This window comes from Pseudophryne corroboree, chromosome 6 (genome assembly GCF_028390025.1).
Source record: "Pseudophryne corroboree isolate aPseCor3 chromosome 6, aPseCor3.hap2, whole genome shotgun sequence".
In the NCBI taxonomy this organism is placed as follows: domain Eukaryota; kingdom Metazoa; phylum Chordata; class Amphibia; order Anura; family Myobatrachidae; genus Pseudophryne; species Pseudophryne corroboree.
In genome coordinates this window covers 137,244,068-137,268,669 of record NC_086449.1, presented here as the reverse complement: position 1 = coordinate 137,268,669, position 24,602 = coordinate 137,244,068, and the positions used below count along the sequence as shown (strand labels likewise).

General features: G+C 43.9%; 1 protein-coding gene across 1 annotated transcript in view; it reads left to right on the top strand.

Moving 5' to 3' along the window:
- IDO2 (indoleamine 2,3-dioxygenase 2) overlaps positions 1 to 24,019 on the top strand; it is an 89,630-nt gene extending 65,611 nt beyond the window's left edge. The window contains exons 8-10 of the mRNA XM_063931881.1: positions 645 to 696; positions 17,662 to 17,810; positions 23,004 to 24,019. Coding sequence (XP_063787951.1) covers positions 645 to 696; positions 17,662 to 17,810; positions 23,004 to 23,368 — 566 coding nt within the window. The 3' untranslated portion in view covers positions 23,369 to 24,019. The remainder of the gene's footprint in view (positions 1 to 644; positions 697 to 17,661; positions 17,811 to 23,003) is intronic.
- The last annotated feature ends 583 nt before the right edge of the window (positions 24,020 to 24,602 follow it).

Here is a 24,602-nt window from a genome sequence, read left to right as displayed (position 1 = left end):
GCGTGTCAGACCCATTTTCTGGCCATGCCAAAGCCAGTGGATCCGGTATGATAAACCGGCAGACAGGATATCGGCTCTCAGTATAGCCAGAATCCCAGTGGAGAGGCTCAGAGTCCCTTTGCGGGCTTGCTGCGCTCGCCATGCTTCGGGCCGGTGGCAAGATATGCTCACTGCTGATTCTATCCCCACTTGGATGATGGCGTGTACCCACCAACCGAGAGGGAATTGTGGGCAGGTGTCAGGATTCCGGCGCTGTTATACTGTCGGGATTCCGGCGTCAGTATCCTGAACTGCATCTTCATTTTAACTGCATCACTGTCCCCAGCAGCATGATGTGGCCAGACATCCTGAGCAGCCTGAGGATTAGAGAAGCCGGCAGTGGGCGTCTTTTTACTTTAGACTTCTCCTGCGGCTTTAGCATAATTGCACACAGCTGGTGCGTACAAAGACACAGCTGCTGTGCTATTAGCGTCCTCCTCTGTATCAGCCCCATTGTACATGTTATTCCGTACCCTGCTCATACCCACACTCATACTAACACCATCATTCTCAATGATAATTACTTTTCTTCTTGTAAGTAATCCCTAGACGTGTATATATATTTCCTGTGCTGGCGCCTTAACATGCCAACTCCTCTCCTTTAGATTACGTGGATTCTGATGTGTATTATAATACAATCCGCACTTTCCTGTCTGGGTAAGTCTGACCTTACGAGTATGTATTGTAAAATTTAATATTCTATAACAGTGTCCAATCTGTAGGAGTGAGTCTGAGTCAATAATCTATTTTATATAAGAAAAGGTTAATGCTGCTCCTCACCTCTAAGAGGGGAAGTCAAGTGTTTTGTGCACCAACAGCCACTACATGGCGCCTGACGGAGCAATTCAAGTGTTGCTCCATTCAGGTGCGCACAGTCGCTGGTGCTGACATTACTGTTATGTTGTTCCATCATTTTGACAGGCTGGTAAGTAGTTACTATATAAGTAATTGCCAGTACACATTGGAGGCTGTGATAACAGTGACAGCAATGCTTAACCCAAGTGTAACATTAATGTTGCCATCTAAGACTGGGGCAGCAGTAATTATATCGCTGCGGCCAGTAGCGCACGCAGGCGGGGGGGTTCCGAGTACCTGTAAACCCCCCCTGATGAGCCAAATATTTTAATACTGAGACGGAGACAGCAATGTATATGTATATATGGAATCTGTATGTTTTACAGGTACACGGGATGCTGTCTGTCAGAATACCGACAGCAGCATCCTGTCTGTTGGAAGCGAGGCAGCGAGTCACCTGAGCTCGCAACGCATTGGGCCCGGTGGCTCACTTTGCTTGCCACATGTTATATTCACACTCGGTTGCTGGCTTGGACCCACCAACCGAGTGGAATACCCTGTGAATTTTCGGGATTCTGGCGGATCCCGACAGCCGGCATTTTAACTGCATCCCATACATACATATATATATAGAGAGAGAAACCCCCCTGGATAAATCCTGCGTTTGCCCCTGGCTGTGACAACACTTTGTGGAGCCTCATGCATAATGTCCAGTGGGGTTTTGTTGTTTGTTTTCTTTTGTAATCCGGTCTCTCAGCTCAGATATTGACCTTCATTTTTAAGCTGCATGCGATGGAGAAAAGTTTCAGACCAGTACTATAAATGGAATTTCTCCATGTCCTGGTAAAATAAGGGATATTTCAGAGCACAGTTACTCATGGACAAAATATTCCATGGGACCATTAAAGAGAAATGGGGAATGTCTTGCAAGTTCCATTAATATATTTTTTAGAAAGAGTGACTTACTTAGATTACAGTGCATTCCTATGTGGGTCAGCTACTGATGTGTATGAGACCTGTGCACCACTTGCTAATAATAGGAATGAAGAAGTGACCGAATAAATGATTATTTCCTGCATTTCAAATAACAACCCCCTCCCATTCTCTTTCTGTATGCAGCTGGTCTGTCAGTAGTGTCAGTCGTTTTATACAGTAATCTTAAAAAATAAAAAAGTAAAGAAAATAGTGGGAAATTTATTCTAAAGAGTGGACAAGTTGCCCATAACATTTATCAACTACATTCTATAAAATGATAGGTAGAAGTTGATTAGTTGCTATGGACAATTTGTCCACTCGTTAATATATCTCCCTAGTCATAGACCTATCTCTATGGAACTGCAGGTAGACATGTGCGGTGAAATGCAAAATAGCATTTGATTGGCAGACTATGGGTACTCTGAAGTTCCTGGTGGATTTGGCACAGTGATGCTTGTAAAGGCCAGTATTCACGGCCCGATTTGGGGAGAGATGTGTGCTGATCGAACCGCTCAGCACACATCTCTCCCCCCGCTCAGCACAGCGCGATGTGTGCTGAGTGTGCGGGGGGAGACGGGGAGGCCGCTTATTTCACCCAGCTGGTGAAGTGAGCGACCTGCTAGACTGGCCTGCATGCAGACCAATCTAGCACCAGCGATAGCGATGCGCGGTGCTGCGCATCGCTATTGCTGTGAGGGGTACACACGGAGTGATCGCTGCTTAAAATCTAAGCAATCTAGTCAGATTGCATAGATTTTAAGCAGCGATCGCTCCGTGAGTACCCCCACTTAAGTGCATGCATGTGGAACACTTATAAGCTTAGTTTCTTCAGGTCATCTTCAAGGTAATCTTAGATGCACTCTGCATGATGTTTACAGGACCTCAGTATAATGCACCCCTGAGCGATGTCACTCCAGGGTGGCCATACATAATGTAATGTATTACACACTTTTTCCACATGCATTTTTTGGGTTTCATTTATGTTCACAATGTAAGGTTAAAATACGGTAATCAGTCAGTGTTAATTATAAGTTACAGTGGTTGTGGTTATGATTATGCATAATGATAACATACTTTATAGTTCCCAGAAAGGAGGTGTTCTGAATATAACTGGAAGACGCTGTCTTGTTTTGATTAATCCGTATTACTTTTTATTTGGTTTGTCCTGTTCCCACAACTAGTGGAACTGCATGTACCCTTTAGGCTCTAGCATATTGTAGCTATACTGTAACATTCTCTAGTCCGGTGCGCCTATTTAGGTGCTGTCATATATTGACCTAAATGCATGAACAGTCGTTGCCCATGAGACCAGCTACATTACCTGAGGAGTACTGCAAGATGGGAGATCTGAAAGCTAAGAGAGGTCCTGCAGGAAACCGTCCCTCATCCTTCCTCACCTGCATTTGCGGGGAGAAGCTGGTCCTAGATGATACAGGAGAATGGGAAGTTGCATTATGAGGACTAGAACAGTTCGGAACTAATACGACCACATTTTTTCATAGCACATTTCCCATTACTCATCACTGATTGGTGTGGAGGAGTTCTATACATTAACGAGCAACATACTCAAACATCTTACTCTTTAAGAACACAAAAATAGCTCGTTTTAAAGGGCCAGTATACCGAATGTATATGAGCTTATAAGAAGAACCCTTTGTGACTTTCTCCTTCCTTCTATACAGTTACACATTTTTGGTTATGGATAGTAGGCCTGATTGAGACCTGGAAGCATACACATTGGGGGTCATTCTGAGTTGTTCGCTCGTTTAAGGCGAAGCGATTAAGGCGAAAATGCACATGCGCATGCTACGCAGTGCGCATGTGCTAAGTATTTTAGCACAAAACTTAGTAGATTTACTCACGTCCGAACAAAGAATTTCCATCGTTGAAGTGATCGGAGTGTGATTGACAGGAAGTGGGTGTTTCTGGGCTGAAACTGACCGTTTTCTGGGAGTGTGCGGAAAAACGCAGGCGTGCCAGGATAAAACGCGGGAGTGTCTGGAGAAACGGGGTAGTGGCTGGTCGAACGCAGGGCGTGTTTGTGACGTCAAACCAGGAACGAAAAGGGCCTGAGCTGATCGCAGTGTAGGAGTAAGTCTGGAGCTACTCAGAAACTGCTAAAAAATTTCTATTTGCAATTCTGCTAATCTTTCGTTCACAATTCTGCTAAGCTAAGATACACTCCCAGAGGGCGGCGGCCTAGCGTGTGCAATGCTGCTAAAATCTGCTAGCGAGCGAACAACTCGGAATGACCCCAATTGTGTGTGTGTGTGTGTGTGTGTGTGTGTGTGTGTGTGTGTGTGTGTATATGTATATATAGCTTTATGGTTCCAAGTTCAATGGCCTTCAATCGTGTAAACCATGGCAAAATATGCCCTATATTTTTTCGGAATATATATGATATCCCGGCTGTCACTATACCGACAGCGGCATCCCGTCTGTTGGAATCCCGGGTCGCGCTCGCCACGTTTCGGACCCAGTAGCATGGACCCACCAACCAAGTGGGAATATGGAGCATTTGTAGGGATTCCAGCCGTTGGTGTTTCGCCAGCTGTCGGGATTCCGGTGTCGGTCTCCTGAACATCGGGATCTCGACAGCCGGTATAATGACTGCATCCCGTTTTTTCATATGGAGCTTACTGAGCACTCAGGGAGATGTCAAACAGCAGCAGGAGCTACAACAACAAGTTTTTGGTTGGCGCAGCACCAGTCTAACTTAAAGTATCCTCATTCCTCTTCTATGCTAAAAATATCTTCATTCCTCTTCCTTTATCAGGCCATTTTGTAGTATTAATTCGCCACAACTGTAAGACTTTGTTTTTCAAGTTAATTTTAGCTCCCTTCTCTCTCTCTCAAGCTCCCCGGAAAATAAGATTATTTTTGGAAACTTCCTAAATATTCCATGGGGACCTATAATAATTGACCCTTTAACAGCCAAAGCTCATTGTGCTATGTCAGTGTAGCAGGCCAGGATTTGTATATAAGTATATTACTTTTTTGCAGACATTGGTGCCCTCCCCACTTCTTTGTGATTTTCACAGCAGTACAGGCTTGTTCCCCACATTTCTGATTTTCCTAGCATAGTCCTAATTGTTCCCTAGATGATAACTCTGGAGAAACAGGCGTTAGCAGTGTTGCTTCACAGCAATTAATCCTTGGGTTCGTTTGGGGTTGCAATCGGATGGTAGTCCACACATACTGGCAGGTTATATGGCTTCTGACTAAATTGGGCTGCGTTTCGGAATAATACGTAAACTCCAATGGAGTGAATGGAAAATGTTGTTATTGTATATAAGTAAGGAAAATATTAATAACAATATTACAGTTTTGCTTCATTTGTGCGGCTTATTGTGTAATATTGTGTTCCACAGATAACAGGAATGCTTTACCACATAAAATGTTATTGAGCAGAGTGCGCTGATACAATGTTTAACCTTATTTATGTGTTTTTTTATCGAGTTGTATTTACTGTATATAATGCCAGTATATTCAATTGGAAAGTACAGCTGTAACAAAACAAGACTCGGTAATAACAGACAGAGAGGTAAGAGGACCCTGCACACAAGATTGCAGTCTATAGGGAAATAGGGATTTGAGACATGAGAATACAGGGGATTATTCAGGTTGGATCGCAGTTTGGAGGAATTTGCAAAGAATTGTTTTTCTCCAAACTGCGCATGCGCTGCAGACCGCACAGTGCAAGTGCTAGCAGTCACAGTGCGATCGCTTCCTGGAGGGATGCAGTCAGACTTTGAGTGACAGCGGCGACGTCATGGGGGCATCGTTTCGGGGTTGCGGGGGAGTGGTCCAGCCAATGCAGGTATTGCCCGACCATTTTTAGGGTACTGTGTGACGTCCCACGCAGCCGCTCCAATCAAGAAAATGGCGCCAGACCTCCTGAATACACAGCCTAGCTGCGGATGCCGGTGGTCATCATTCATTTTTGCTCCAAGGATGCGATCGCGCCGCCGGCCGCCAATTAGCATGCTGGGCGGCCTTGCAATGTGCTGGGTGGCCCCCAGCATGCGATAGAAAGGATTGTACATTCTGCTTTTTAGCAGAATCTGCAATCCAACCTGAAGAACCCCCACAGTACAGTAAGTGCTGCAGATTGGTCCAGATTGCACAGGTTCTTGGTGGGCAATATGATCCAGTGACACAGGAATTTCAGCTAAGGGTCAGCAGGATGTGAAAGGGAAGAAAGAGAACATATTCAAAGTTATTGTGAACTGTATAGAGGAGATATAATTAGGTAGGATAGCTTCAGGGCCGGTTCTTGGGCGCTGGGAGCTCCGGGCGACAATAGGGGGCGTGGCTACGTACAGGGGGCGTGGTCATTTACGCCCCCTGTACAGACTGAAATGATGTGCGGTGCACGATGACGTCATCGCGCACCGCACAGCAAAGGTCCTCTCCACGAAGGGAAACTAGACGCGTACAGCGGCAGCGGGGGGCACAGCAGCAGCGGATCTTGCCCATGTATGTTGGTACAGTTTAGTTTGATTGCTTTGTATGTAAGCAGAACAAAGTATGTTATACTGGATCTATATTGGCACAAACACATGGCAGATTAAAAGAATATAACTCAACTATGAAACACAGTGGCATAGCAGTAGCAGTCAAGATGGCAATTTAATAAACTATACCATCCTATAGAATGAGTTAATAAACCAAGAACTCATAGCATAAAAGTAAAAAGTAAAAGATATTAAATTAACAAGTTAATAACATACTTCTCCAAGCAGCAAATCCCATGCCTCAGGCAAATACAGGTGATTCAAGCCAGAGTAACAGCCTAGTCAAAATGTATAATTGGTTAATAATTAACTTCTCTAAGCAGCAAATCACAGGCCTCAGGCCAATACAGGTGATTCAAGCCAGAGTAACAGTCTAGTAGTCAAAATTGATAATATATTAATAACTTACTTTTGCAAGCAGCAAATCACAGGCCTCAGAACAATACAGACGATTTAAGACAGAGCAACAAGTAGAAGAAACTGATAATTAATAAGTTAATATTAAGAACAAACTTGTGCAAACTGCAAGTCACAGGCCCAAGGCCAGTACAGAGGTATACAGAGGTATGTATAACATGATAAAAGGGAGGTTTTCACACACACATATATATATATATATATATATATATATAGGGGCGCAGTTGTCTATTAATCACCAGGTGTGTTTTCCAGAGGTAGATAAATTCAAATACTTATCCTTATTGGTATGTTCTGTGGCCTCTGGATGGGTCTTTGTCCCTCAAGCTTGTTTCCCCAGAGTGGAAGTATACAGAAAATGAAATAATAAATAGTTTCAGTGGATTCATCCATAATCACGTCAAGGAAGAAAATGCATGTGGTATTTATTTAATCTAAAGCTAGTAACCACTTTTCAGCATACCTAACCTTACACAAATAATGTGTGCAGTAATCACATGAAGGTTTCCTTTTCACTAGACATATTCTTCATAATATGGTATGTATGTAGTGGAAGCCAGGTAAAGCATTGATTGATTACAATAGCAATCATAAAAATGACATTCCGAACTTCAAGAATTATTATATGGGCGCACAATTAGCTCAGTGTGTTATGGTGTAAACCTGGACACAAAAGGTTTTATCACAAATTGAGGCTAATGAATTGGGGTTATCTACTGTCTTGTCCCTCCTCTAGTTCTCCTGTCACAATGCCGTTCTGATATCCTCTCACTTAATAGTAGCTCATGAGTTGACAGTCTACACTATGCAAATCAGAATACCTTATTACTCCTTCTCCTTTCCCAGTCATTCCAGTTTTCCACAATCCTGACTTCACTCCAGGCATCTCCGTAAACTCACTTACTCATGGGAAGATGGGTGGTATTCAATATTCAAACAACATTACTCAAGATAATGACTTCCCTGCATTTCTGAAATCCATTCTAAGCTGGAAATTCCCTCTAGAAATTTTTGTCAATTCCTCCAGCTGAGACAACATCACTCTAAGCCTAAGGTTAGACATGGTCTTTCCCACAGACCCCCACAACATTTTAAGCTTTTAACATTAGATGACTCTCGACTAAAGGTTTAATCTCCCTTTTATACTCGTTGACTGAGGTTTCGCCTTCATTGCGCTACCCTCACAAGAGGTTTTGAGTAGTTGATTTGGGAGATGCATTGGTGAATTAACAGTGGTCAGAGATTTTAGAAAATGCAGCCTCTAGTTTGATCTGTGCAAAAGTAAGAGAGAACAGTTATAAGTTAGTGTATAGATGGTACTACGTTTCCTGCCATCTGAGTAAAATGTTCCCTGATACATCAGATGCTGGAGAGGATGTACAACTGAAGGCACCTTTCTTCACATTTGGTGGTCGTGTCCAAAAATCTCGACTCTCTTATGGGAGGTTACCAATCTCATCTCCCATGCCCTCCAAAATCCCATCCCATATGAATCTAAGTTTTTTCTCTCCTTCCCATGGGTCTCCCAATGGCAACCAGACACCAAAACAAACATATAGCTTCTGCAACCACCTGTCAAATAGCCACTGCTTGGAAACAGTCTGCTCCCCTTCCTCTGCATTCTATAATATCTTGAATATGTTTACATACAATGTATAAAATATATTACCAGTATTATTAATAATTCTCCAAATCCTTTGACAATGTTTGGGTCATCTGGCTCACCTCGCAAAACTCCCCTTTGCCAATTGAGGTGGGTTAACTAACGCTATTATCTAGTGGTAGTGTAAATATGTGCAGACTATGAGCTGGTCTCAAAATTCAAATTGACATACTGTATTTAGTGTCTATTTTCACATAACCTGTGCACCAACCAATACTATTTTTACTCTAGTTTCGTACCCATCAGATTAACTCTCTTCCTCTTTCTTTTCCCTCTCCTAACTCTTTATGGGTCCATTCTTTTTCTACTCTCATCGCTATGAGATTTGCTACATCATAGCCTTTCTCTTCCACTTCCCTCCTTTTTTCGACCCTCCCTTACTTATAAACATGTGGTCACTATACTGTATGTGTATGTTGGATTTTGATTGTCATTAGTCATGTTCTTTTCTACTGCGCATCATGTTTTGTAGTGTAGTGTCTCCATTTATTGTGATAATTTTATTAACATTATGTTTAAAACAAAAATAACAATAATAAAAAAGTAATCAGAGTCATGGAAGAAATTATTACAAAACAAGCTTCCAAAATACCAATGAGATTTTGAAAATGGAAACAGAATCCATTCCATGCATCAGAAATCACATACCTCAGGCCAATACATGCAACTCAAGACAATGTAATAGCAGAGTAACAGGCTAGTACAATAAATTGATAATTCATTATTAAGTTAGGGGAGCATAGTGGTAATCATGTGGAGACTTGTATGCTTGTTTACATACAGTCAGAATTTTGCTTTGTATTAATACAGTACAGAATCGGGGCCAAAACCCCCAGTAATAGCTAAGTAGTATTACTTAAGTACAGTAATATTTGGCTATGCTGCCTCTCAAACACACACAATCTTGGCAAAGCCCATAATGAAAAGTGGTGCACAATGGAATTGTCCTTGGGCACTCCCATCTACGTGTGGTCTTCAGTTTGCCGGCTGTCGTGATCCCGGCGCACAGTATACCAGCGCCGGAATCCCGACAGCTGGCATACCGACACTTTATCTCCCTCTTGGGGGTCCATGACCCCCCTGGAGGGAGAATAAATATGCCTGCAAGGGGCTCATTTGCTCTCACCATACTGTCGGTATGCCGGCGTTCAGGATTCCGGCGCCAGTATGCTGGTCGCTGGGAGCCCGGCTGCTAGCATACAATACTACACCCCCCATCTACCCTTACAGTATGTTGTACATTAAAAAGGACGTGCACAATTTAACATACCAAGCGCTTCAGCAACAGGCACTGCAACTTTTGCGGCTGTAGTGCTTGGTTTGTATGTGCCTTCACAAAAGAAAACACTTTGGTGGTTTGGGCCTATGGCTAACAGTATTGTTAATCATCGTCACATTTGGAAGAGGTCATCATCGTCATTATCAATTCTTCACCGTTGTTAATATCGTCATCATCATACAATGCCATGTCAGATTTGGTTGTGGCAGTTGTTAGAATTCTAGGGGATGATCGCTAGAGATGTGCACCGGAAATTTTTCGGGTTTTGTGTTTTGGTTTTGGGTGCGGTTCCGTGGCCGTGTTTTGGGTTCGAACGCGTTTTGGCAAAACCTCACCAAATTTTTTTTGTCGGATTCGGGTGTGTTTTGGATTCGGGTGTTTTTTTTCAAAAAACCCTAAAAAACAGCTTAAATCATAGAATTTGGGGGTCATTTTGATCCCAAAGTATTATTAACCTCAATAACCATAATTTCCACTCATTTTCAGTCTATTCTGAACACCTCACACCTCACAATATTATTTTTAGTCCTAAAATTTGCACAGAGGTCGCTGGATGACTAAGCTCAGCGACCCAAGTGGCCGACACAAACACCTGGCCCATCTAGGAGTGGCACTGCAGTGTCACGCAGGATGGCCCTTCCAAAAAACACTCCCCAAACAGCACATGACGCAAAGAAAAAAAGAGGCGCAATGAGGTAGCTGTGTGAGTAAGCTAAGCGACCCTAGTGGCCGACACAAACACCTGGCCCATCTAGGAGTGGCACTGCAGTGTCAGGCCGGATGGCCCTTCCAAAAAATACTCCCCAAACAGCACATGACGCAAAGAAGAAAAAAAAGAGGCGCAATGAGGTAGCTGTGTGACTAAGATAAGTGACCCTAGTGGCCGACACAAACACCTGTCCCATCTAGGAGTGGCACTGCAGTGTCACGCAGGATGGCCCTTCCAAAAAATACTCCCCAAACAGCACATGACGCAAAGAAGAAAAAAAAGAGGCGCAATGAGGTAGCAGTGTGACTAAGATAAGCGACCCTAGTGGCCGACACAAACACCTGGCCCATCTAGGAGTGGCACTGCAGTGTCACGCAGGATGGCCCTTCCAAAAAACACTCCCCAAACAGCACATGACGCAAAGAAAAATGAAAGAAAAAAGAGGTGCAAGATGGAATTGTCCTTGGGCCCTCCCACCCACCCTTATGTTGTATAAACAGGACATGCACACTTTAACCAACCTATAATTTCAGTGACAGGGTCTGCCACACGACTGTGACTGAAATGACGGGTTGGTTTGGACCCCCACCAAAAAAGAAGCAATTAATCTCTCCTTGCACAAACTGGCTCTACAGAGGCAAGATGTCCACCTCATCATCATCCTCCGATTCATCACCGTGTACATCCCCCTCCTCACAGATTATCAATTCGTCCCCACTGGAATCCACCATCACAGCTCCCTGTGTACTTTGTGGAGGCAATTGCTGCTGGTGAATGTCTCCATGGAGGAATTGATTATAATTCATTTTAATGAACATCATCTTCTCCACATTTTCTGGAAGTAACCTCGTACGCCGATTGCTGACAAGGTGAGCGGTGGCACTAAACACTCTTTCGGAGTACACACTTGTGGGAGGGCAACTTAGGTAGAATAAAGCCAGTTTGTGCAAGGGCCTCCAAATTGCCTCTTTTTTCCTGCCAGTATAAGTACGGACTGTCTGACGTGCCTACTTGGATGCGGTCACTCATATAATCCTCCACCATTCTTTCAATGGTGAGAATCATATGCAGTGACAGTAGACGACATGTCCGTAATCGTTGTCAGGTCCTTCAGTCCGGACCAGATGTCAGCATCAGCAGTCGCTCCAGACTGCCCTGCATCACCGCCAGCGGGTGGGCTCGGAATTCTGAGCCTTTTCCTCGCACCCCCAGTTGCGGGAGAATGTGAAGGAGGAGATGTTGACAGGTCGCGTTCCGCTTGACTTGACAATTTTCTCACCAGCAGTTCTTTGAACCCCTGCAGACTTGTGTCTGCCGGAAAGAGAGATACAACGTAGGTTTTAAATCTAGGATCGAGCACGGTGGCCAAAATGTAGTGCTCTGATTTCAACAGATTGACCACCCGTGAATCCTTGTTAAGCGAATTAAGGGCTCCATCCACAAGTCCCACATGCCTAGCGGAATCGCTCAGTGTTAGCTCCTCCTTCAATGTCTCCAGCTTCTTCTGCAAAAGCCTGATGAGGGGAATGACCTGACTCAGGCTGGCAGTGTCTGAACTGACTTCACGTGTGGCAAGTTCAAAAGGTTGCAGAACCTTGCACAACGTTGAAATCATTCTCCACTGCGCTTGAGACAGGTGCATTCCACCTCCTATATCGTGGTCAGTTGTATAGGCTTGAATGGCCTTTTGCTGCTCCTCCAACCTCTGAAGCATATAGAGGGTTGAATTCCACCTCGTTACCACTTCTTGCTTCAGATGATGGCAGGGCAGGTTCAGGCGTTTTTGGTGTTGCTCCAGTCTTCTGTACGTGGTGCCTGTACGCCGAAAGTGTCCCGCAATTCTTCTGGCCACCGACAGCATCTCTTGCACGCCCCTCTCGTTTTTTAAATAATTCTGCACCACCAAATTCAAGGTATGTGCAAAACATGGGACGTGCTGGAATTTGCCCATATTTAATGCACACACAATATTGCTGGCGTTGTCCGATGCCACAAATCCACAGGAGAGTCCAATTGGGGTAAGCCATTCTGCGATGATCTTCCTCAGTTGCCGTAAGAGGTTTTTAGCTGTGTGTGTATTCTGGAAAGCGGTGATACAAAGCGTAGCCTGCCTAGGAAAGAGTTGGCGTTTGCGAGATGCTGCTACTGGTGCCACCGCTGCCTTTCTTGCGGCGGGAGTCAATACATCTACCCAGTGGGCTGTCACAGTCATATAGTCCTGAGTCTGCCCTGCTCCACTTGTCCACATGTCCGTGGTTAAGTGGACATTGGGTACAACTGCATTTTTTAGGACACTGGTGAGTCTTTTTCTGAGGTCTGTGTACATTTTCGGTATCGCCTGCCTAGAGAAATGGAACCTAGATGGTATTTGGTACCGGGGACACAGTACCTCAATCAAGTCTATAGTTGGCTCTGCAGTAATGATGGATACCGGAACCACGTTTCTCACCGCCCAGGATGCCAAGGCCTCAGTTATCCGCTTTGCAGCAGGATGACTGCTGTGATATTTCATCTTCCTCGCAAAGGACTGTTGGACAGTCAATTGCTTGGTGGAAGTAGTAAAAGTGGTCTTACGACTTCCCCTCTGGGATGACCATCGACTCCCAGCAGCAACAACAGCAGCGCCAGCAGCAGTAGGCGTTACACTCAAAGATGCATCGGAGGAATCCCAGGCAGGAGAGGACTCGTCAGAATTGCCAGTGACATGGCCTGCAGGACTATTGGCATTCCTGGGGAAGGAGGAAATTGACACTGAGGGAGTTGGTGGGGTGGTTTGCGTGAGCTTGGTTACAAGAGGAAGGGATTTACTGGTCAGTGGACTGCTTCCGCTGTCGCCCAAAGTGTTTGAACTTGTCACTGACTTATGATGAATGCGCTGCAGGTGACGTATAAGGGAGGATGTTCCGAGGTGGTTAACGTCCTTACCCCTACTTATTACAGCTTGACAAAGGCAACACACGGCTTTACACCTGTAGTCCGCATTTCTGTTGAAATACTTCCACACCGAAGAGCTGATTTTTTTGGTATTTTCACCAGGCATGTCAATGGCCATATTCCTCCCACGGACAACAGGTGTCTCCCCGGGTGCCTGACTTAAACAAACCACCTCACCATCAGAATCCTCCTTGTCAATTTCCTCCCCAGCGCCAGCAACACCCATATCCTCCTCATCCTGGTGTACTTCAACACTGACATCTTCAATCTGACTATCAGGAACTGGACTGCGGGTGCTCCTTCCAGCACTTGCAGGGGGCGTGCAAATGGTGGAAGGCGCATGCTCTTCACGTCCAGTGTTGGGAAGGTCAGGCATCGCAACCGACACAATTGGACTCTCCTTGTGGATTTGTGATTTCGAAGAACGCACAGTTCTTTGCTGTGCTTTTGCCAGCTTAAGTCTTTTCATTTTTCTAGCGAGAGGCTGAGTGCTTCCATCCTCATGTGAAGCTGAACCACTAGCCATGAACATAGGCCAGGGCCTCAGCCGTTCCTTGCCACTCCGTGTGGTAAATGGCATATTGGCAAGTTTACGCTTCTCCTCCGACGATTTTATTTTAGATTTTTGAGTCCTTTTTTTACTGATATTTTGTGTTTTGGATTTTACATGCTCTGTACTATGACATTGGGCATCGGCCTTGGCAGACGACGTTGATGGAATTTCATCGTCTCGGCCATGACTAGTGGCAGCAGCTTCAGCACGAGGTGGAAGTGGATCTTGGTCTTTCCCTATTTTTGGAACCTCAACATTTTTGTTCTCCATATTTTAATAGGCACAACTAAAAGGCACCTCAGGTAAACAATGGAGATGGATGGATACTAGTATACTTATGGATGACGAGTGACTGACTACACAGAGGTAGCTACAGCCGTGGACTACCGTACTGCATCTGCTAGTATAGAGATGATAATGATATAAAAAATATATATATATCACTACTGCAGGTATATATAATATAATGACGGACCTGCTGGACACTGTCAGCAGACTCCTAAACTACTAGTATGAAGAAGATAGAAAAAAAAACCCACCACAGGTAGGTATACAATTATGGACGAGCACTGACGACACAGAGGTAGCCACAGCCGTGGACTACCGTACTGCGTCTGCTAGTATAGAGATGATAATGATATAAAAAATATATATATATCACTACTGCAGGTATATATAATATAATGACGGACCTGCTGGACACTGTCAGCAGACTCCTAAACTACTAGTATGAAGAAGATAGAAAAAAAAAACCCACCACAGGTAGGTATACAATTATGGACGAGCACTGACGACACAGAGGTAGCCACAGCCGTGGACTACCGTACTGCGTCTGCTAATATAGAGATGATAATGATATAAAAAATATATATATATCACTACTGCAGGTATATATAATATAATGACGGACCTGCTGGACACTGTCAGCAGACTCCTAAACTACTAGTATGAAGAAGATAGAAAAAAAAACCCACCACAGGTAGGTATACAATTATGGACGAGCACTGACGACACAGAGGTAACCACAGCCGTGGACTACCGTACTGCGTCTGCTAATATAGAGATGATAATGATATAAAAAATATATATATATCACTACTGCAGGTATATATAATATAATGACGGACCTGCTGGACACTGTCAGCAGACTCCTAAACTACTAGTATGAAGAAGATAGAAAAAAAAAACCCACCACAGGTAGGTATACAATTATGGACGAGCACTGACGACACAGAGGTAGCCACAGCCGTGGACTACCGTACTGCGTCTGCTAATATAGAGATGATAATGATATAAAAAATATATATATATCACTACTGCAGGTATATATAATATAATGACGGACCTGCTGGACACTGTCAGCAGACTCCTAAACTACTAGTATGAAGAAGATAGAAAAAAAAAAAACCCACCACAGGTAGGTATACAATTATGGATGAGCACTGACGACACAGAGGTAGCTACAGCCGTGGACTACTGTACTGCATCTGCTAGTATAGAGATGATAATGATATAAAAAATATATATATATCACTACTGCAGGTATATATAATATAATGACGGACCTGCTGGACACTGTCAGCAGACTCCTAAACTACTAGTATGAAGAAGATAGAAAAAAAAACCCCACCACAGGTAGGTATACAATTATGGACGAGCACTGACGACACAGAGGTAGCCACAGCCGTGGACTACCGTACTGCGTCTGCTAATATAGAGATGATAATGATATAAAAAATATATATATATCACTACTGCAGGTATATATAATATAATGACGGACCTGCTGGACACTGTCAGCAGACTCCTAAACTACTAGTATGAAGAAGATAGAAAAAAAAAAAACCACCACAGGTAGGTATACAATTATGGACGAGCACTGACGACACAGAGGTAACCACAGCCGTGGACTACCGTACTGCGTCTGCTAATATAGAGATGATAATGATATAAAAAAATATATATATATCACTACTGCAGGTATATATAATATAATGACGGACCTGCTGGACACTGTCAGCAGACTCCTAAACTACTAGTATGAAGAAGATAGAAAAAAAAACCCCACCACAGGTAGGTATACAATTATGGACGAGCACTGACGACACAGAGGTAGCCACAGCCGTGGACTACCGTACTGCGTCTGCTAATATAGAGATGATAATGATATAAAAAATATATATATATCACTACTGCAGGTATATATAATATAATGACGGACCTGCTGGACACTGTCAGCAGACTCCTAAACTACTAGTATGAAGAAGATAGAAAAAAAAAACCCACCACAGGTAGGTATACAATTATGGACGAGCACTGACGACACAGAGGTAGCCACAGCCGTGGACTACCGTACTGCGTCTGCTAATATAGAGATGATAAAGATGATAGAGATGAACAAAAAAAATATAACACTACTGCAGGTAAATATTTATATAATATAATGAATGACGGACCTGCTGGACACTGTCAGCAGAATGCGTTTATAGAATAAAAAAAAAAAACACCACAGGAGTGTTTAACTTTTTCAGGCAGACAATATACTGGTGGTCACTGGTCAGTCACACTGGCAGCAAAAGTGTGCACTGTACTCCTGCTATAACTGCACCCCAGTCTCCCCCACAATTCAGCTGTGTGAGCAGTGAGCACTCAGCACAGTCAGATATACATAGATGATATTATCATGCAGCACACTGAGGCTGAGCACAGATATGGTATGTGACTGTGTATCGTTTTTTTTCAGGCAGAGAACGGATTATATTAAATAATAAATAAAACTGGTGGTGGTCACTAGTAACTATCAGTAAAACTCTGCACTCTGAGTACTCCTAATGCTCCCCAAAATTACTAAGTAATCAACTCAAGTGTCTCTATCTATTCTAACGGAGAGGACGCCAGCCACGTCCTCTCCCTATCAATCTCAATGCACGTGTGAAAATGGCGGCGACGCGCGGCTCCTTATATAGAATCCGAGTCTCGCGATAGAATACGAGCCTCGCAAGAATCCGACAGCGGGATGATGACGTTCGGGCGCGCTCGGGTTAGCCGAGCAAGGCGGGAAGATCCGAGTCTGCCTCGGACCCGTGTAAAAAGGCTGAAGTTTGGGGGGGTTCGGATTCCGAGGAACCGAACCCGCTCATCTCATTGATCGCTCAATCAACAGTGAATGCAAATAAGCAAAAGTTGGCAAAGAATGAGAAGATCAATGTTAGAACCAAGCACATTGACATCAGACCTAATCTAACATCTGTATTTGCTTAGTAGTAGGTTATAATTGATGCTTTCATAAAGCCACCCTTCAAGAACTCAGAATCTCACTGGGACTCACATGCCTGGGAGTATCTATAATGGGTACAGGTTGTGAAGTGCCACCTCTCCACTGGTACTGTAGTAATTATTGGGAAAATGGCGCGTGCACAGTAGAAAAATCACTGAAAAAATTGAATTAGCGCCGTTGTCCCAGAGATGTGCATGTGTAGTAGAATCTGGCACAATGCTGGGGTCTTATCAGAGTTTGTACCACTGAAGGGGGGGTGGGAAGCTTTCTCTCTAAAAAAGCCCCTGCTCACATGGTATCCCATGTCGACATCTGCTGTACTGTATTTGCTTTATTAAGTTGTTAATTAACTAGAAGAAAGCTGAGATGCATTTGCTGCTGCAGTGTAAGAAATATTCTGTAAGATTTGCTATCCAATGAAACCTCTTATTAAACTTCAACACGGCCAGACAGTGCCCTGAATTACCTGCTGCTAACAGTGTTCATGTTATCTCATCATTTAGATGGAAGAATAATCCAAACATGCCAGGAGGTCTGATCTATGAAGGTGTGTCAGAGGAGCCCCTCTTCTGCTCAGGCGGCAGTGCTGCACAGAGCTCTGTGTATCATGCTTTGGATGAGCTACTGGGAATTCAGCATCAGTCAGAGAGCGGTAAGTGTGGGTGTGAGGATATTTGGGTTAGGTAAACAAGCGGCAAGTGGCTTCCAGGAAAATGTTATTCCAGGTTGTGATAAAAGGGCCAGACTTGCTTAACCCTTACAGAGGTACTCCCAGCTATAAAAACAACAACACTTATTTTCCCCAACAAGCCTGCTATTCCATATAGTAGAACCATGGATGCAAAAGCCCGGACCCTAGTGATCAGCAGATACTATTGTACATACCACCCCACTCCCAGGCACTGAGCCATTTATATATATTTTTGATTCGGGATGGGTGCCTGGGAGATCCAGACCAGGGCATGTGGGCATATCACTGGAGAGTGTCTCCTGAACCATGGGGGTCTAGAGTATGAAACTTCTGTGGTTCTATTGGAAGAACTAAAGGCAGCTCATTTAAAAACAAGCATCCAGATGGTCTATGCTTATCTGGTTTGAAGTCCCGTATTGCAGTGCGGTCACATAATTCAGTCGTACAGAAATATTTGTGTGTTGCTGTAATAGCCAAAATTGTAGAATCAATTGTATGGAATACAGATTAGCTTGAAAATATTTTTCTTAAAGCATTCCAATTGTTCCATACTGTATTTGAACAATGGGGCTAATTCAGACCTGATCACGTTTTCACACAGCGGGCGATCAGGTCTGAACTGCGCATGCGCCGCAGTGCGCATGTCAGAGATTCGATTGGCATCTCAGCCCAGCAATCACCTCTGCCTGATTGACAGGCAGAGGCGTTTGCTGGGCGGAGAGGGCGGGCCGGCAACGTTTGGCCCCCATTTTGGGGGCGTGGCCTGGGCAACGCAGGCGTGCCCCGGCCATGTGGGGGGCGGGCCGTGGTGGCTTTGTGATGTCACAAGCAGCCGCTGCGACCCGTGATGCGACAAGTAGCTCCCTGCCAAAGCGCAGGAGCTGCGCAGGTAGGGAGCTGCTTGTCAAGTACAAAAGCATCGCCGCTGTGCGATGCTTTTGTACTTGTGTGGGGAAAGGTAGGGCCTGACATGCGGGGCGGACTAGCCCTGTGCTGGTCGTCCCCCCGCATGTCAGAGAAAATGATCGTAGATGTGCTAAATTTAACACATCTACGATCAACTCTGAATCACCCCCAATGTGCAGAGGAAAATGTGCGTAGTATGCTTATTATTATAATTCACTTATTTGTGGATGTTATGAAAATTCTATGGCCAGGATGTAATGCGTGCCAAGTTTGCAGAAATGTACGGACATAGCCACAAAAATCGCACAAAGTTGCAAAGTCGCCCAATGTAATAGCGTCCGAGTACATGCAAAGTTAGATGTTTTCTAGTTTAAACAAGAGCAAGTGAAAAGTCGGATCCAAGCGTTTTACCCATGTTAAACAGACAACTTTGAGTCCACGTTTGGAAATATCACACAATCTCACATAAAACAGCTGTACAGTCGGACATAAATAGACCTGGTTTTTGGGCGAGTTTAATTTGACAATGTTGTAAATCAAATACAAATACACAATTACAGCACATTTACAACAAATAAACATTTTTAGAATTATTTCTAACCTTAAAAAAGAACCAAAAACCATTTGAGCTCTCAAAATAGTATGTATAGTGTACATGTAATTTTTGCACATTTTGCCTCCTGGTCTCCACCATCATAACCCCAATGTCATCACTGTGGATGCCTATGGACCCTGAAGATGAAAGGGATATATTAGGACGCACAAGCAGCTTATGCTGATTTACCAGGGACGTGCGGTGAGGTAAATTTCTCAAAAGGCACTGGTTAGTATTAGAGCCAGATTAACACACAATATTTGAGCCAAAGGGTACATGTGGGCATTATACACAGGTGCAGCAGTATAAACTCCTGGAAATTTGGTGAGTTTTGATCAGAGATGTGTGAAAAGATAAGCAGGTGCGGCACTGCCTCACCTGCCATAGACTTTTTACTCCAGACTTTTTACTCCAGAGATTTGACTATAAAAATGATTAGAATAATGCAGAGAAGATATTTTTAACATATTCTTTGTGTTTTTCATATACTTTATACAGACAAAACTCTGGCACAAACTTTAGTATGACCGGAAAGGCTCTGCCTCACCTGCCGCACCCCACCGCACCCCACCGCACGTCACTGTGATTTACATGATATGCGGCATGGCTATATTCTGTGTGTAATTGCAGCTATATCACCATACCAAATTATGTTACAGTTTGGCTAGAAAACACTGTAAAATAAAATTTTCTATGCAGATGCAGTTGCTATTACACACAGAATATAGGCATACTGCATATCAGTTTGAACAGAAGAATCTACTTATTTATTTATTTATTTATTAACAGTTTCTTATATAGCGCAGCATATTCCGTTGCGCTTTACAATTAGAACAACAGTAATAGAACAAAACTGGGTAAAAACAGACAGACATAGAGGTAGGAAGGCCCTGCTCGCAAGCTTACAATCTATAGGGAAATAGGCATTGATACACAAGGATAGATGCTACCTATTGCATAATGGTTCACCAGATTGCTAGGTTCTTAATGGGTTGTATGATATGATCACCCAGAAATCTTGGCTAAGTGTCAGGAGGGTGTGAGAGTAAAGAAGACAAGATATGTGATGTTATGTGTACTGTACAGAGTGGATGTAATTAGATAAGAAAGCACTAAAGGTTATGTGGGTGGATCTGGAATTTGTAAGGCTTGTCTGAAGAGGTGAGTTTTCAGGGAACGTTTAAACATTTGGAGACTTCAGGTGAGTCTTATTGTGCGTGGGAGAGCATTCCACAGAGTGGGTGGAGCCTGGATAAAGTCCTGTAATTTTGAGTGTGAACAAGTAAAGCGTGTGGATGAGAGACGCAGATCTTGTGCAGAGCGGAGAGGTCGGGTAGGATGATATTTTGAGATAAGTGAATAGATGTATGTTGGTGCAGTTTGGTTAATAGCCTTGTATGTAAGTAAAAGTATTTTATATTGAATGCGGTAGAATACAGGTAACCAATGGAGGGACTGACAGAGCGGATCTGCAGATGATAAACATCTACCGAGGAAGATTAGCCTCGCAGCTGCATTCAAAATGGATTGTAGTGGTGAGAGCCTATGTCTGGACCGGTCAGGAGACTATTATAATAATCAACGCGGGAGATAATGAGAGCATGGATTAGAGTTTTTGCTGTGTCTTGTGTAAGATATGGTCGTATTTTGGATATGTTTCTTAGATGTATGTAACATGATCTTGAGACAGATTGAATGTGGGGAACAAAAAAAATGTACAGAGTCAAGAATGACTCCTAGGCGCGAGCTTGTGGGGTAGGGATGATTGCAGAGTTATCAACAGTGATAGAGATATCAGGTTGGTAACTACTATCGGCCGGTGGAAATATAATTAATTCTGTTTTGGAAATATTAAGTTTGAGGTGGCGAGATGTCATCCAAGATGAAATGGCAGAAAGGCATTCAGTGACATGGCCCAGTACAGATGGCGACAAATCTGGGGAGGATACGTAGATTTGAGTATCATCTGCATACAGATGGTACTGAAATCTGAAAGAGTTGATTAGTTTGCCGAGAGATGTGGTATAGATAGAGAAAAGAAGAGCCTTGCGGTACTCCAACCTAAGACTGAGCCTTGCGGTACTCCAACTGAGAGAGGTAGGGAAGAGGAGGTGGAATCAGAGAAACGAACACTGAAGGAGCGATTAGATAGGTAGGATGAGAACCAAGAAAGGGCTGTGTCCTGAATCCTTAGGGATTGTAGTGTTTGTATGAGAAGAGAGTGGTCAACAGTGTCAAAAGCAGCAGAGAGATCAAGGAGAATAAGTAGTGAGTAATGGCCTTTAGATTAGGCAGTGACCAAATCATTCACTACCTTAGTCACTGTTGTCTCTGTGGAGTGTTGGGCACGAAATCCTGATTGACGTGGGTCCAGTAGGCTGTGTGAGTTGAGAAAATGTGTGAGGCGAGTGTAGGCAAGTCTCTCAAGTAGTTTGGAGGGGCATGGGAACTGAGAGATGGGACGGTAGTTTGAGAGAGAGTTAGGGTCAGAGTTTTGTTTTTTTCAGAATGGGAGTAACCACTGCATGCTTGTACAGAGAAGGAAGATACCAGTAGACAGAGAGAGATTATATCTTAGACACAAAAAAATGCTAATAGGACGCATAAGCAGTTCCTGCCGTTTAAAATTATATGTAGCATGCCTATATTCTGTGTGTAATAGCAACTGTGTCTGCCAGGGGCGTTTTAAGAGAGGAGGGGCCCCGTGTGCAAACTCCGAGTGAGCCCCCTCCTCTACACGGCGCCATAGGCTACGGCATTTTGTCGGAGTGGGTTATTTTGTTTCTGTGCAGGGTAAATACTGGCTGATTTATTTTACACTGCAAATTAGATTGCAGATTGAACACACCACACCCAAATCTAACTCTCTCTGCACATGTTAAATCTGCCTCCCCTGCAGTGCACATGGTTTTGCCCAACTGCTAACAAAATTCCTGCTGCGATCAACTTGGAATTACCCCCCCCGCGTAGTACATGTCCAGCACTATAAAAAGCAGTTCTGGAATTGTCTATACACAAATATATTGTCCAGAACGTTATTATATAATAGTTTGCAATGCATAATAAATACATAATAATTAAGAAACATGCATGAAGATTATATAGCTACAAGCTCATTATTATTCAAATTCTTGTAATAGAAACAACACATAGACTGATGTCATAAGTATTGCTATAGGCACAAAGCAGTATGGTTATGTAAAAGAAATAAGGGAGAGACCAAGAAAGAGAGGGAGGCATTACCTTCCAGGCCAGATGTACTAAGCCTTAAAAAGTGAAAAAGTGGAGAGTTATAAAAGTACCTGTCAATCAGCTCCTAACTGCCAAGTTACGGGCTGTGTTTGAAAAATGACAGTTAGGATCTGGTTGGTTCGGAGTTTATCACTCTCCACTTTCTCACTTTTCAAAGCTTAGTACATCTGGCCCTCTGGAATGTAAGGGTATTTCAACCCAAGGGTCATGGAAAACTGGACATTCTGTATGAGCCCTCCTGAGAGGAAAATGTTCCCGAGCACAAGATAAACAATCCGGTCCCTGTGTTTAGAAGAGAGAAGGAGTGAGAATATTCCTGGGGGTTGTTGCAGTGATTAGTAAGTGATGTGGCGCAATGATCAGTCATGTATCCAATTCATATAGTTCTTTCTCTCCTGCAGCCGATTTTCTCCTGCAGAATCGCCAGTACATGCCTCCTGCCCACAGAGGTTTCATTAAATGGGTAGAGGGGATGCCCAGTCTACCCGAGTACGTAATGAGATCTGAGGAACCTGCTATCCTATCAGCTTTCAATCAATGCATCTCTGCCCTCGCTCAGCACCGCTCCCTCCACATCCGCATTGTCTCCAAATATGTGAATGCAGCTGGAATCCGTGCCAGGATGAAGAAGAGCCAAGATGGAAAAGGGGGACAGGAACAGAAGGAGAGGGGCACTGGTGGGTCACAGGTCCTAAGTTTCCTAAAGAATGTCCGTGACACCTGCAAGGAGGGAATGCTGAGGCAGAGCACTCCAGGGGACCACTGACATAAGTGAATCTCACACTGCTTATAGTGGCTCACAAAGGGGTAGATGTATCAAAACCTTCTAAAGAGGGACAGGTGGAGACGTTGTCCAAATCAACCAATCAGCTTCTAGCTATCATTTTATAGAATGTACGTGGTACCTGACAGCTAGAACCTGATTGGTAGTTTTGGTCAACTTCTCCAATTGTTCTCTGGAGAATGTTGGATGCATCGCCCCCAAAGTGTTTTGCAGATAAGCGCCAAGCCTTTTAACATTAACTTTTTCTGCAGCTGTAAGTAATTTCAGAAATGTGTGCACAGGGCTCACAGCGTCATACATAGACTTATTTATAGGTAGTGACAAGCAGGTAATTAGTGCACCCACTGTGTGTCTACTGATCAATGCCAGTCACCAGCCTGTGCTCTTCAGATGATATTCCAACTTCATAGACATTATGCACATTATGAAGATAATCTTTATTATTATTAGAAATTGTACTGCCCAAGGTTTGGCACTACTGCCATATTTATTAAAGAGTGTTGAAAATCTCTGTAGGAACTGACATGAAACTGACTGCATATGTGTTCTGGAAAACCTCCACGTGCTTTGACCATTACACTACCAGTCTTTCAGAGTAATCAGAGTAACATATTAAATAGTGCATTTACAGCATGTCTTCTATCTGTTATTTGTTTCTCAGTCACATACTGAAATCAGGGTCTTTATTCCAACATTTTATCAAGAGCAGAACTCTCAGCCGAAATGTCCGAATAAAGGGGCTAATCAGACCTGATCGCTGTTGTGCGTTTTTGCACAGCGGGCGATCAGGTCTGAACTGCGCCGCAGTGCGCATGTGCATGCTAGAGATGCTATCGGCATCTCAGCCCAGCGATCGCCTCTGCCTGATTGACAGGCAGAGGCATTCGTTGGGCGAGTAGGGGCGGTATGGCGTCATTTGGCCGCCATTTTGGGGAGCGGTCCATGCAACGTAGGCATGCCCGGACCGTGTGGGGGCAGGCCGCTGTGGCTGCGTGACGTCACATGCAGCCGATGCGACAAGTAGCTCTCTGCCAGCTTGCAGGAGCTGCGCTGGTAGGGAGCTACTTGTCAAGTACAAAAGCATCGCCGTTAGGACCTGATTGGCTGGCACGTTTTCACTTTGCATTTTATCACTTTCCAAGCGATGATACATCTAGACCACTGTCCCCAGATCATATTATGCCACATTACAGTGCCCCCAGTTCAGATTATGTAT